Raw genomic sequence first — 15,367 nt, 5'->3', positions numbered from 1 at the left:
TTCATAAAGGTGCAACATGCCTTTGTAACTGATCCCTCGTAAAAACCCTGAACACCCAGGCTCAGGTGAGCTTCTCTGGTTGGCAACACTTTGCCTGTGCTGTCCCACATCACTGCTGGGAAAATTAAGTGTGTCCATAGGACTCTACTGACAAGACACCTGCAAACTTGTGCCCATCTCCTGGACTTTGCCCGATGAGCCTTTGCCATTTGTTGATTTTATTCTGTACCCTTTTGCTATAATAAACTATAACTGTGAGTATAACAGCTTTCTGAGCCCTGTGATTCCTTCTAGCAAACCACTGAGCCTGACAGTAGTCTTCAGGACCCAAGCATATTATCAAATTCAATCCTGAAAACCTTGCAATATTACCGCCATCTCACAGATGATAAAATCAAGACTTTTCAAAGAGGTTAAGTCATTTGGTTATTTAAAAGGAAACCAAATCAATCTGTCCATTCTGTTATACTGCACTGTAAAATTATGAGTTACAAAGAATGTTTAAAATAATCTTATAACTTTGGGTTGCCTGGGTGGCTCAGTCGGTTATGCATCAACTTCGACTCAGGTCGTGATCTCACGGTTCATGAGTTTGAGCCCCCACATCAGGATCTCTGCTGTTGTCTCCTTCTCTCTCTGCCCCTCCCCAGCTTGTGCACTGTCTCTCTCTCTCTCAAAAATAAACATTTAAAAAAATAATAATCTTATAACTCAACCAACACTGGAAATATTTCCTTTGGAAACTATAAAATGCAATTTCATAAACCCTGAAAAATATTTAGACTACAATTAATCTGTAAACATGGTCCAATTTAAAGCTGGACTTACAAGAATTGTATGTATATCTGTGGTGGTTCTAAAAGCCATAATCATTAGTTTTTTAAACTATGAGGTGTCCCTCACCTGCCTACTCCTCCTGCCCACAAAAACTTTCCAGTGCGATGAAGTTCTCATTACTTTCTATCTTTGAGAACTGTGTGCCTGTGCATGTGTATATGCATGTTGTGGGTGGGGAGGTGGTTAGGGAGAAAGAAATAGGTATATTATTATTTTCTTAATGTCTGCAAATGCAATTTAGGTTATTTTTGCATGTTTAGGAGGAAAACTTAAAACGCATTGTAACTTCAACGTGTTGCAGGTATGTGCACACAAATGTCTGTGGGGGCATCCGTGCATCACGTGTGCAAGAGAGACAACAACGTACACATTTCAAATATGTTTTGTGTTTACGCTCAGTATTCAGCCACAGAAGTATCTGATGGCACCAACTCCTACTTGATTTTATTTGAAAAGTTCACCGGCATTATGTATTTCTACGGCAACTAAAAAATTAGCAGGCATAGAATTTCTGTAATAGTTGTTAGTATTTCTTGGAATACTGATTATTTATTGCTTAGTATACTTAGAAAAAACTGATAGAAACATAATTTAAAATGGTGACTGTCTGCTATGTAATTAGCTGCATACTAAATCCATAATATAGGCTATGCATTTTAGTTTTATGCCAAGGTACTTTTATTTAATAAAAATCGTTAATTTTATATTTTCCTAATTCAAATTTACATGCCTGTATCATGTAAAAAGAAGTTCTTAAACTTTCTACAGATCAGAATCCTTATTTAGAAGTTGAAAAAGTCTTGGCAAGCACCTGACTTTTTTTTTTTTCTGGCTATTTAATAGACTTTCATTTTTAGAGCAGTTTGGAGACAGCACAATTGAGCAAAGTGTACAGAGATTTCCCATATACCCTCTATCCCCCATATGCAGAGCCTCCCCCATGATCAACAGCCCCCACCAGGGTGGTACATTTGTTACTAATGATGAACCCACAGTGACAGATCATTATCACCAAGAGTCCATAGTTTACCCTTGGGCTCACTCTTGGTGTTGTACATTCTATGCATTTGTAAAAATGTATAATGACATGTATGCACCATTGTTATTTTTCGTGCCCTAAAAACACTCTCTGTTCTGCCTATTCATTATTTCCTGTAACCCCTGGCAACCGCTGATATTTTCACTGTCTCCATATTTTTGCCTTTTCAAGCATGCCATTTAGATGGAATCATACAGTATGCAGCCTTTCGGATTGGTCTTGTTCACTTAGTCATAGGAATTATTTCCTCCATGTCTTGTCAAGGCTTGGTAGCTCATTCCTTTTTAGTGCTAAATAATATTCCATTGTCTGTATGTATCACAGTTGATTTATCCATTCACCAACTGAAGGACACCTTAGATGCTTCCGGGTTTTGGCAGTTTTGAATAAAGCTGCTATAAATATCCATGTGAGGGTTTTGTGTAAACTTAAGTTTTCAACCCCTTTGGGTAAATACAGAGGAGTGTGACTGCTGGACACTGTGGTAAGAACATCTTTATTCTTGTAAGAAACTGCCAAACTGTCTTCTTTTTTTTATTATTATTATTTTTAATGGCTATTTATTTTTGAGAGAGCACGAACTGGGGAGGGGCAGAGAGGGAGTCACAGAATCCGAAGCAGGCTCCAGGCTCTGAGCTGTCGGCACAGAGCCCGAGACGGGGCTCGAACTCACAAACCAAGAGATCATGGCCTGAACTGAAGTCAAGAGTTGGATGCTTAACTAACTGAGCCACCCAGGCACCCCTGACAAAATGTCTTCTAATGACAGGACAATTCTGCATTTCCACTGTCAATGAATCAAGGCTTCCTGTTGCTTCCCATCTTCACCAGCATCTGGTGTTTTCAATGTTCTGAATTTTGGCCATTCTAATAGGTATGTAATGGTAAGTACCTGTATTTTCATTTAAAAGTGCGTCTGAAATGTAACATTTCCGAGAATGTACCCCAAAGACAGGAAATGTCACACTTCTGTTTTAAAAAAAAGCTTCTGCAAAACTCCTGCCCTAAGTAGATTTTTCCATGCCAATTACCTACAGCTGGAAAGGATTTCGTGTATGTTGGACATCAAGAATTGAGAATACTGGAAATTTAACTTTTTTTAAACGTTTACTTATTATCGAGAGACAGAGAGAGACAGAGCATCAACATGGGAGGGTCAGAGAGAGGGGGAGACACAGAATCTGAAGCAGGGTCCATCCGGGCTCCAAGCTGTCATCACAGAGCCCGACGCAGAGCTCAAACTTACAAACCGTGAGATCATGACCTGAGCCGAAGTCGGACACTTAACCGACTGAGCCACCCAGGCGCCCCGAGAACACTGGAAATTTTAAATCAATGACATAGGAAGTCAACACAGAAAGCTCATATTAAATCAAAATGGGGATGGGGATAAAAGAAATGGGTGAAGGGGATCAAAAGGTACAAATTTCTAGTTCTAATTAAGTCATGGGGACATAATGTACAGCATGGTGACTACAGTTAATAACACTGTATTGCATATTTAAAAGCTGCTAGGAGAGTAGATCTTAAAAGTCCTTCTCACAAGAAAGAAAATTTTGTAACTACGTGTGGTGACAGATGTTCATCAGGCATATTGTGGTGATCATTCCATACTACATGCAAATATCGAATCATTATGCTGTACACCTGAAGCTAATACGATGCTGTATGTCAATTATACTTCATCTTAAAAAGAAAACCAAACTAGTATGATTTTTAAAAAATGAAGTTTAAAATCTTTCTTGGTTGGGGTGCCTGGGTGGCTCCACTGGTTAAGTGGCCAACTTTGGCTCAGGTCACGATCTCACGTTGGTGAGCTCAAGCCCTGCATTGGGCTCTTTGCTGTCAGCCCAGAACCCGCTTCGGATCCTCTGTCCTCCTCTCTCTCTGCCCCTCCCCTACTTGTGTTCTGTCTCTCTCAAAATAAATAAATAAACTTTTTAAAAAATAAAATAAAATCTTTCTTGGTCCAAATTTTATCATTTGGGCGTCACATTCAGCCAAGAATATGCAATTCTCATATTAATTGAATTAATTAAATCACCATTCTAGGCTGGTTTTCCCATAAGGATGGACTGCTCCAAAAAGAATCAGGAAAGATTCTGGCTCACAGTGAATTATTCAAACTTTTTTCCTAGCTAACTAAAAATGAATTTGACCATTCACTAGAGAAATCATATCAAATTCTGTGGTGATAATAAAGTGATGACTGCTTGACAGCTAGAGGGCCTTTTTTTTTTTTTTTTTTTTTTTTTTTCAGGTCTAGCTGTGGTGCATTTTAATGAGAAATGATGACAGCAGCAGCTTCTACCTTATGAAGTGGATCTTAACATCCTGCTTAGATCTTCACCATAACAATATCTAAGACTTTGTTCTTAAGAAGATCAATGCCACAGAAACATACAGACTGACAAACGTATTATCACAACCATGAATTCACTCAGTTGAGATTCTGCGTACTGACTTCAAACGAAAAACCTAGAATTTACTGGATTCCCAGTATCTGTGAGGTTCCACTGGCTTCCCTGAATCACCACAGCTATGGACTTTTCATGTAAGAATGAGTCTACTGTTAACATGCATCATTTAAAATATACACCTGGCCCTGAGTCCACAGGAGTACACTTTAAAGCATTGGCTTCATTCTCCATTCATGCATTACTGAAAGTAAGGTGACTTCCTAAAGTTTAATGGCTGACACTGTCTGAAAAATTAAAAGAGTCTGCTTTGTTTCCTGACTAATGCTGGAAAAACTCTGAGAAAGATTTTAAAACTCCTTCAGTAAATTTCTCATTTGGTCACTGGGTGGAAATTGTATAAAATATTTTCATTGATTTCTAGATGTAATTTATAAAAAAAAAAAAAAAAGAAAGAAAGAAAGAAAGAAAGAAAGAAAGAAAGAAAGAAAGAAACATTTAGATAAATTCCAGATTTCCCTTACCATGAATTTCTCCAAAAGTATATACTCCACCAAAGACTGCTCACTAAGAAGCCCTACTGCAGTCAAAGTGGCAGAATTCAAGAGGATATAATGAGTACTCCTGCTACACAAAAATCATTATTTATCTCAAACACTTCCTTATGAGGCTGACTTCTAATCCTGCACCAGACTGGGTCCTGCTGGCTTCAAGGCTGTGAAGAAGAATAGTTGAAAGCCCTTATAAATGGATTCAACATGACTGAGGACAAAGTGACAAACACAGAGAAATAAACCCTCATACAAAACAGTGAGTGGCACGAAATGCCAAATGCCTTTAACCAAAACTTTCCTGGTCATAAAGCAAGTTTTATAAAAATCACCGAAAATAAATTCTTCAGGGCTCAATGTGAATCGGCAATTTCTATTTCTACTATACTGTTGTTTACTCAAAAACTATTCTTAATGACTAAGACTCAGAGTTTGCCAAAGTGTTTTCCACAAAACAACTCTCTCAAGACGTTCCAGATCTGTGCTCAAATAAGTCTGAGAAAGCCTGAAGACTTCATTCACCTCTTGGATATGCATAATGTACAGTAATATATAAAAAGCTCTAAAATGCCAACCATTAGAAAGGTTTAATATTGTTTATCTCAGCATTTCCCAGACATATTTGGCCATACACCTAACACCTAATTAAACAGTTTGGGAATGTTATCACATAATGTAAGAAAAATATTACTGTCGTTTAAGAAGTAGTAGGAAAGGGGCGCCTGGTTGGCTCACTTGGTTAAGCGTCTGACTCTTGATTTCAGCTCAGGTCATGACCTCATGGTTCGTGGGATCAAGCCCCACGCCGGGCTCTGTGCTGACAGCTCAGATCTGCTTGGGATTCTTTCACTTCCTTTCTTTCTGTCTCTCCCCTCCCCTCAAAATAAATAACTTTTTTTTTTTAATGAAATAATAGGAAATATTTATTGTATTCTAGGCACTCTGCTGGGAACCAGAATTCTAGTCTTTAAACAGAATATTGATTTTTTGTGACTTTTTTCTTTATTTGACTTACTTTCTCTCTTTGACACAGCTCTGTCCTTAACAGCATTTTTGTTGTTTTCCAATTCTGTCTGAACTTTTTTCTTCATAGCTGTGAAAGCCTAACAAATGTAAAGTAGTTACGTTGAGTCTCTGGCTCCAATCTACACTTTGTGTACAGTAAATATTCTATAAGTGATTCTTGGATTCCTGGAATAACAACCTATACTTGTTTTTTAAACAAAACAATGATGAAAACCCAAATAACTACAGCACTTCTGAGTTGGTTGACAAATCCTAAGGACACTTGCAGGCCATGAGTAAGATCTTTTCCATCTACATTTCAAAATGTTCAGAAAGAAACCCTCTTGGGGAAAGTCTGTTAGCAGCTAGCTTTCTGCTACTTCCTATACAGAGAAAATTGATCAGACTGCACAAGGGTTTAAGTGGATGATTCCCTTTTAAATTTAACATTCTGCTTTGGCATCCCTCCCCCTCCCACCACCATTAATACCAAGAAGGTGTCAGCCATAAACTGGGATGTCACTGATATGCAAATGAACTACACCCAAAACTTGTTGTTGCCATTACTCTGTAATGAACCGAGAACTACCCAGAACTATTCATATTCTCATCCCATCCTCCTCAGATCTCACTTTGTCTTATTCTGTTTGTCCTACTCATGATCTTACTCTATCCCCTTCTTGACCATAAATTCATCATATATTTTCACAGAGATGCCACCTGTGGTCAAAGAAAAGATTAAATGAACTGGCATTGGTGATAATAAAAATCATGAACATGATATCCAAAGCAAGCGTATTTTGTGACACAGAATCTATCAATCAATAAACCTTCAACAGCTGTGCATGCTTAATGCACTAAATACAACCTGCTGTTGAATGGAGAGACCAGGTCAATAAACAAACAGTGGAAGCCTAAGAAATGCATACGACTGGATAGGAAGGTTGCCCTAGAAAGCCAAGAATGGGGGCTTAAATTTGATATGGAGAAAACCCTGGTCACATTTGAAGGCTTCCATGCAGAAAAAATGCTACGGTTAAATTCATACTTAAAAGAGTTCAGGTATCAATGAACTGGATGGGTGAGGGGCTGTTAATCTAGAATTTTTAAACACTGGGTTAAAGTGACTCACGTAAGTCAAGGTGATCACAGCCGGGACCAAATGTGGACCCTGGGAAGGATGAAGATGACCACAGTGATTTCAAAGGAAGAGTCAGCAGAGGAGCATATGAAGCGGAAAGAAATGAAGAGGAAGGTGAGACACATGAGACCTGAGGTTCAAATGATGTGATACCAGGGAAAGGCTGGGAAGGGAAGCTTCTTTTAACGAGGAAATCACGAGTTGTTCTGATAGGCTGGGTTGAGTGTCCACCATTTAAGTGAGACAATTGAACAGAAAACCTAAATTATGTCACAATAAAATAGGAATGACAAGCCTTACTTTGTTAATAAAAACCTATTTCTTATTAGCGTTTCCTGGGGGTACATGGAAAATAAGATTTCAAAAATTTAGAGAATGAAAAAGAAAGATTACACGCCAATAACTTTACAATTCCACACTAAGTCAGTGGCAGCTGTCTTAAAGCAAGATTTATCAACTACAGCACAATCTATCCAACAGCAAATCTGTGCAGAGAATTACAAAATATTTTTAGGACTGATAAATTTTCACTTATATGTATTTTTCAAAGTGCTGCCGAGAGAAATGATGGGGAATTTAAACGGATCAGCCCAATATTTGTGTAAGGATTCCACAGCCAATGTACATAATTTTCTCACTGTTAATGCTCAGCGCTGGGCTCGGGCACTTCCCTTGCCAACCAGTGGAATGTTCAGTACTGCCCCTGGCTGACATCCCACTAAGCAATCCTTCCCCAACCTCAAACATTCCCAACTATCCTAGTCATGCCAATTCAACCAATACCCCTCAACCTTACATAAACATTGACTTACACTGAAATATATCCCTACTCTGCTTCATACTAACTGTAGGCTATTTAAATGGCCTAAGCCTAAGTTTCTTTAGCTATAAAATGTAAAATAGCTGACAAAATACCTACTCGTCTTTGTTGCAAACATAGGATGTACAGTAGGCAAAAGGCATAGCAGAGACTGTGACCAAAAAGATGATTAAGAGTATTATCTTGACCCGTGAAGTAAATGGGGTTTAAATATTTTAATATGTAAGTTTCAATGAAGTTAAATTCGTGTTAAAAATTGGTGGCTATTTTAGGTCAGTGGTTTTGAAATTCATTTAACAATGAAAGTTTTTTTCAAAAAAACCGTACACAGAAAAGAGCCAAAGCAGCTATAGTCTACAAAGGGATGAGAGAGCCCAGATCTCATTCCCTCACTCGGCTTCCTTTGCACTCCCTTCCACCAGGCACCCCAATTTCCAATGTCTGTTCTCAGGGCTCCAAGGAACACACTATAAAAAATAGCAACTGATACAGTATAAGATTATGGGAAGCAAGTCCCCATTGCCAAGAGGAATGTGGTAATTTCTGATTTTAAAAAATGATCATTCTTTCCCTTATGACACCTTAAGGAGCACTTGATAGTTTCAAAATAATTGTATATTTCAAGATTTCTAGAGTGAGTATGTAATTCTTTCACAATGAAATTGATTAATCTTTTTCAGATGATCTTTTTCTACTTTGCCACCCTCCCAATGTCCCCATTCCTGCACACCTTTGTACATTCCTCCTTTCTAAGAAAGTCAAAACAAATGCACTTTTGCAATCAAGTAGCTTGTCTCTCTCCATGACACCCCATGAGTAAGAAATTCAACACTGGGAGCCCAGGTGATTTAGGGCCCCCAGAAAATTTGCTTGATCACCAAAGTGCTATTGATTTTTTAAACTGAAATTAAATACTTTTAAGAGTCCAAACTCTCCAGTGTGCCAGTCTTCATAACTCTCTTCAAATGTTAAGCCACTGCATTATCTTCCTGTCCCCTGAAAGCATTTGAGCATGCCACAGGGCTTATAACTTGGCAAGGCAACTTTTGGATTCTTAAGAGAGTCCACTGCAAGTGACATTACCAGATTTGGGGCTTTTTGAAGTATGTGATTATCTCTATACCTAGTCATTTAGTTAGGAAATTGCTCCCCACCTGCCAAAAGACCTTTTAGCATTCCTATAATGATTGATTCAATATCTACTTGTTCAGAAAACATAGTGTACTAAGCAGTGAGCTAGGGGCAAGGGAAAAATGCAGTGAATAGGACAGGCCCTACCTCCCAGAGGCTCAAGGTCAGACAGACGATCAAGTAAACTCAGGTGCTAACAACACAATGTGACAACATGGTTTTAGAAGTATCTAGCAGTGGGGCACCTGGGTGGCTCCGTCAGTTAAGCACCCAACTCTTGACTTCGGCTCAGGTCATGCTCTCACTGTTCATGAAATCGAGTCCCATGTCGGGCTCCGCTCTGACAGCGCAGAACTTGCTGATGATTCTGTCCCTCCTCTCTCTCTGTCCCTCCCCTATTCATGCGCGCACTCTCTCTCTCTCAAAATAAATAAATAAACAAACAAATAAATAAATAAATAAATGAATATGAAAACAAAAAAACTAAAAGAATAATACAGGGACAGGCAAGGGGATGCCAGGAAAGGCTTCTCAGAGGGGAATTTGGCTTAGCAAAGATCCAACAATGAATGCGGGGAAGGGGTGGGAAGACAGGGTGTAGACGGGTGTTCTGCAGCACGTGCAAAGGCACAGGAGAAAGAAGAGGTAGCATGTGATTGGAGGGATTGCTGACACTATTGTTAGTGTTACACGTGATGTTCTAAAACATTTACGTGAACAGAAAATCCTAAAAGATGGGGCGGGGGGCGGGACACACTTCCAAAGATGCCACTCTACCAATGACCACGTGAGAGAGTGTCTGTCCCTACAATAAAAGGTATATGGGTATATATATACATATATACACTATATATATGTATATACACTCTGCACATTCTGCCAGATACTAAGTTTCTAACTTATTAGTAATTTCTAATATTAGATTTCTTGTCCTGCAGTCATACTCCTTGATTAGAAAACTCCGTTTAACAAACATTTCTGTATTCTCATGTCCTTTCTAAAAGGAAGACATTGTTACATTCTTGGGTGAAAAAAACAGTGAGGTCTCAAAAGAGTATAATACAATCTGGATGTATATACTTTACATGAATACAGACATAAAAACTTCTGAAAGAATAAACTCTAATACTTTAATAGAAGATGGAAAAATCGTGTATTTCTTTTTGTTTTTTGTTGGCTTATCTCTTCTTTTCAATTTTTTTTTTTTTTTTTTTACTATCAACACTATTTGTGTATTTTTAAAATCTCAGTTGTATCCTCACAATACTTTCCTTGCTGGAAGCTCACAATCAGGGAAACCCCCAGGGACCCCCCCAGGGTCCACGGCCAGGCCCATCGGGCTCACTTGCCCAATCCTTGTCTTTCTTGACTCAGCCTGCTCTCCCGTCTCTAGTAGCTGTCACTACCCACTTTACCCTTTCTGTGTCACCTACCACTAACTGCGTGACCGATGGCAAGTGAGATGAAGGACCAGAAGAACCCCAAACCTTTGTGGGTCTTAAGGATTTTATTGTCCATCGATCAGGGAGAAAGGAGGAGGCAGGAGATCAGAAGCATGACAAGTATGGGGAAGGAATGACTTTTGCATAAACTTCCAAACTGTCTAGAGTTGAGGCCAGACGCTGGCACACCCCTGAAACCAGCAGCAGTGCCGAGAAGGTGCCCGTGGCAGGCCCTGAACCACTGACGGCTGTGAAGTTCCTCTAAGGAACCCGGGAATCAGAGGTGTTACAAGGAGCATTGCTAGAATAAAGTGATCTAGGCTGCATACATACCATATGTTTTCAAGCACTTGAAGATGGTACTAATAACCAAATTCGTAACATTTAACACCTCCTTTCTCATTATTTCTCAATGAAATGACACTAAAACTATCACTCGCAAATAAGTATCCACAGAATCTTTCAATGTTAAAGCGTCCCCATAGTCAAGGAGGCCGAGAAAACTACTGTAGCGCAGGTTTTGGTGTGACAGAACAGGGTTTACTCCGTAGCTTCTTCACCAAACTGAGTACATCTCAGCATGTTTCTTAAACTCTCTAAGCCTCAGTTTGTACATCTGAAAGTGAGAAGAAGAATTCCTTGTACCTTCCCATGAGGCAAAACTAACTGAACTCGGTCTCCCAGCTGACCATCGGCTCTCCCTCATTCCTCACCGAAAGTCGACCGACGCAGCAGAAGGGCAAATGTTAACGGGCACTTCAACCTCCACACGAAAGGCCAATTCACTAGGCCACTGGCCAGCCCAGACACAGCTGCCTCTGGGCATTTCCTCTTATCCACAGAAACATAAAACATACACATGTAACAAAAGTTCTCAATAGTATTTCTTTATTTGAATAGTAGCATGTAAGGTCAACCTTTGCCTTTAGAACAAAGTGTAACTTGTTCTTAGAATGTGTGACAAAGAGACAATGGCTTAATTTATCTACAACCTGAACTGAAAATTATTCTTTAAATATGTCCTCAATGGTTTAGAGAAAATGATAAAGAATTCAAGATAATCATGTACTATCTCTCCTTAAGATTCCCACCTCCTTTGATGGTGAAGTAAGTCTAGCTTACCTGAAAGGACACTCTTAATGGAATATCAGAAGTTGATAAGCACTTTAAATCAAAACAGCGAGATTTAAAAAATTTTAAATGCCCAACTGACATGCCACAATGAGAAATACATAGTATCAGATTCTAATGTAGTTAATGAAAACAATGCATTTTTCTCTTCAGGAAAAAAATGTCTTCTTTGCCATTAGCTATAAATCCATAAAGGATTATCATGAAAGGGATTATGATTATTATACTAAAGCAACCTTTTATATATTGTTTTGGAGAACAAGCTTTTGGGGAGACAAAGCAATCACACCAACAGTCCCAAAGAGTTATTTTTCTTCTTTAACAGACGGTATGTTCTGCAAGACAGACACAAGTCCCAGGTATTTAAATCAGAGACAGAAGAAAATACTATCCCTTAATACGATTACATAGAAAAGGAAACCTCTCTTACTTGAAGAGCAACCGTGGTACTGGTTCCTACAGTGAAAACTGATGTTATCTTAATTAGTTAATTATTCATCCCAACCCCCCTGGCTTTGCTCCTGGAGGCATTCATACCTTCTCCACCTCTTGCTGTGTTAACACCAGTTCAATAATTTGCTGATAAAGAATCTTACTGCAGCATCTAACAGATCTTAGAGATTAAGTGTCTGGCTCACTCCCTCATTGTACAGGTAAGTAAACTGAGCCCAAAAGAACTCAAGTATCTTACTGAAAATAAGCTAGTTATTTGAAAAACCGACCCACAGCATTCCCCAGGCCTCACCTCTCCCTGGGTGAACAACCTAACTGTGAAACTGACTACTCAAGTAGATATCTACCTGAATAGATATCTGGGAGAGAATGGGAGAGAATGTGTTCAATGGGCCACACAGCGTATTTTAACTGCTAAAATAATCCAAAAGGATATACACCAACCTCCTTGGGACAGTCAGTGCAGGAGCAGCATTAATTCAGCTGAATCTCCTCTCGATTATTCTTTTTATTCATAATTACAAAGATGACAGCACCCCAATACATTAAGAAGTATGGTAATTTTATTCTCTCGCAGTAAGTACACATGTTATATGTGTTATATTTTCAACTAGTTAATCAAATCAATACACCAATCCTGAGGCTTAGGCTGTACATATGGGAAATGTGATAACCATCTTAATTAAAGCTTTTTTGATATTTAGACTTCAGCACAGATCCTAAGCATTTTAAAGATTCACATTAATTCCAACCTTAAAAAAATGTATTTACAGAGGAAAGCTTCTTTTGCAATTTGTATGTTCATAAACATTTCCATTAGCTAAGCGACATTTTGGAATGTGATCAAATGATACTGCGTGTCATGTCCTAACAGCAAGGCTAAATCTCTGCCAGTTCTCACATGTGGCCACTGCTCTTTTAAACCTGTGTCCCAGAAAATCTTAACAAGTGAAGACAGCAAGTCACATTTTAATGGCTACCTTTCATTGTAACTCTACTTCCTAAATACAAAATTGGAATTGGACTTCTCTCACACTGTTAACAATCTGTTACTAATATAGGCATCTGTCCTACCTCCCCCTTGAGAGAGAAGTGATACACTCCAGCTACACAGAACTTCCAAATTCTTTCCAAAACTAAATGTGAAAAACAAAATACCACTCCTTAAAAAAAAAAAAAAAAAAGGTATGGAGAATTGGGAGACTGAATATTTATGTCAACCTTCAGAAAATATGGAAACATGCAGCCCCAACTCACCAGGAAAATTATTATTTGTGATCGAACTACTTTGTGACATCTTTCATCTTTTATGTATTTCACTTCATACCTAGTATTCCGGTTCTGCACCCGCTTAACTCCATCAACCCCCAAACGTCTCAAGAAGCTACTACAGCAGAACATGAACAGTGCAAGAGTTCTGCTCATTGCCTGTGGCGTGATCTTAGACACACTTGAATCGGGCATATTTATTTCCCCTCTGTTATTTAAAACGGAGGGACCTCAAGTTCGGGATGTGGCTAAAGGACAGCAACAAGAAAAAAAAAAAAAAAAAATACCCAAACAAGGAACATGCTAAGAACAAAGGAAACACAAGCCTGTGAACAGGAAATGAAGCAACTCTATACACACAAATACCTTTTGGGGCCGCCAACGTAGGTGAAAGTAAAGGTGGAGTCTGAGTATCTGAAATCTGAAACGGAAAAGTCCTGTTAAAAGCTACCCCTTAACTGGGTTTTTAACCCCGGTCAGGACTTGGGCCCCCTGTTTAGTGGAGCCAGGGGAAGGCCTGGCGGGGCGGCAGGCGTGGGCTGGAGAGCCGCGCGGTCCCCTCTCCGCGCCACGCCGAAGGGGATGCTGCGCACCCCGGGCCAGGTGCCGCGGGAGGCCGCCCCCCGCAACAAGTGCCGGGTGCCATGGCAACGGCGGGAATTTCCCGGTAGGGGCGGCCGGAAGCTGCCCCCGCGGAGCTCGCGGCTGAGAAAGCAAAATCCGATCCCTCTCCCGGGGGAGCAAAATGGACGAAAGGCGACCCCCAGGCAGGGGAGCAGGGCGCCTCGGAAACCCCGGGCGTCCCTTCTCTTTCCGGGGCAACGCGCTGCCAGTCGGTGGGGACTAGCTGGAGCTGAAGGCGGGGAGACCCGGCCAGCGCTGCCCCCCGGGGGCCTCGGCGCCGGGCGCAGCCAGCCAGCGCAGCGTAGCGCAGCGCAGCGGGCTCCATTCCCGGCCGCCGCCGCTCAGCCCATTGCGCAAACCCGCGGGTCCTCCCCTCCCGGCTCGGCCGCCGCTGCCGAAAGCCCGGAGGCGGGCTGGGACGCTCCGGGCATCCACAAGGGGGTAAAAAGACCACGCACGGCCCCTCTGGCTAGACCCCGGCTCGGGCCACGGTGGTTCTGCCCCCAGAGCTGGTGGCCGCCCCAGAGTGGGGGGGGGGGGGGGGGGGAGGGGAGTAGGGGAGAGGCTGGCGCCCCCTCCCCCTTTTGGCTGCCGCTCCGCTGCAGCAGCTGTTGCCAAATGAACCCCGGAACAGGGACGTGCAACCCACCCCCAGCCCGAGCCACACACGTCGCGGTCAGAAAACTGGGAAGGGGGGCGGCGGGCGGGCAAGGGAAGCTGGCTCTGGGTCGGAGGCTCCGGAAAGGCGAGAACTCACCTGCAAACAGGCAGTCCTTCTCGGCTCTGGACTTCTGGATCACGACGTCGATATCCTTCTGAATTCGCTCTTGCCTTGAACACATCCCCATTAAATAAATCCCTGGAAAAGAAGCAGCCGCTATTTCCACCCCACCCCACCCCCCTCGCACGCTTCCAGCTTTCGCAAATATTCAGTTAAAAATGAAACCTCTGGCCGAGGCAGGGGCTGAAGGCGAAGTGGTTTCGGAAGTGATCCTGGGTGAGAGAAGAGGAGGTGGTGGAGGAGGAGGAGGAGGGGGAGGTCGGCTTTGCATTCCCAGATGTGACCGCCCAGCTGCTGCTCGCCACTGCTGGATTCCAATTTCCTCCCCTCCTGACAATGGATGGTGATGACACCGAGTCTCACTTTCTCCCTCCCCCGCCCGGACCAACGGCCGTGGGGGGCCGAAGGTGCTGGAGACGGCCGGAGAGCGATCACCGGCGGGGCGGCGGGCGCCGGCGAGGGGCGAGCCCCGCTCCGCCTCACGCGCGCACACCCCTCGCGGCCCGCACGCCGGCCTTCCACACCCGCGCACACTCGCGCCCGCGGGCGGCGGCGGCCGTGCCGAGGCTGCTGCTGCAGCGCCGCCCGCTGCAGACCCTCCCGCGCCCAGTCACCGGGTCCCGGCCGCCGGGGTGTGAATAGTATCCGCCATCCCCGGCGCAGGCTGGGCGTCCCCGCCCCGGCCGCCGCTCGCGCCGGGGACTGAGTGGGAATGTAGGTAGTGAA

At 42.2% G+C, this 15,367-nt stretch overlaps 1 protein-coding gene across 1 annotated transcript in view; it reads right to left on the bottom strand.

Annotated features, from left to right (window-relative positions):
* The window catches only part of PARP8 (poly(ADP-ribose) polymerase family member 8), a 173,486-nt gene extending 158,410 nt beyond the window's left edge, over positions 1–15,076 (bottom strand). Inside the window, exons 1-3 of the mRNA XM_060634582.3 lie at positions 14,807–15,076; positions 14,618–14,719; positions 13,603–13,657 (exon numbers count right to left, since the gene is read on the bottom strand). Coding sequence (XP_060490565.1) covers positions 13,603–13,657; positions 14,618–14,719; positions 14,807–14,912 — 263 coding nt within the window. The 5' untranslated portion in view covers positions 14,913–15,076. The remainder of the gene's footprint in view (positions 1–13,602; positions 13,658–14,617; positions 14,720–14,806) is intronic.
* Positions 15,077–15,367: the final 291 nt, after the last annotated feature.

Source organism: Panthera onca, chromosome A1 (assembly GCF_046562875.1).
Source record: "Panthera onca isolate mPanOnc1 chromosome A1, mPanOnc1 haplotype 2, whole genome shotgun sequence".
NCBI lineage: Eukaryota > Metazoa > Chordata > Mammalia > Carnivora > Felidae > Panthera > Panthera onca.
Note: the sequence above shows the minus strand (reverse complement) of the source record. Positions and strands in the feature narration are given on the sequence as shown.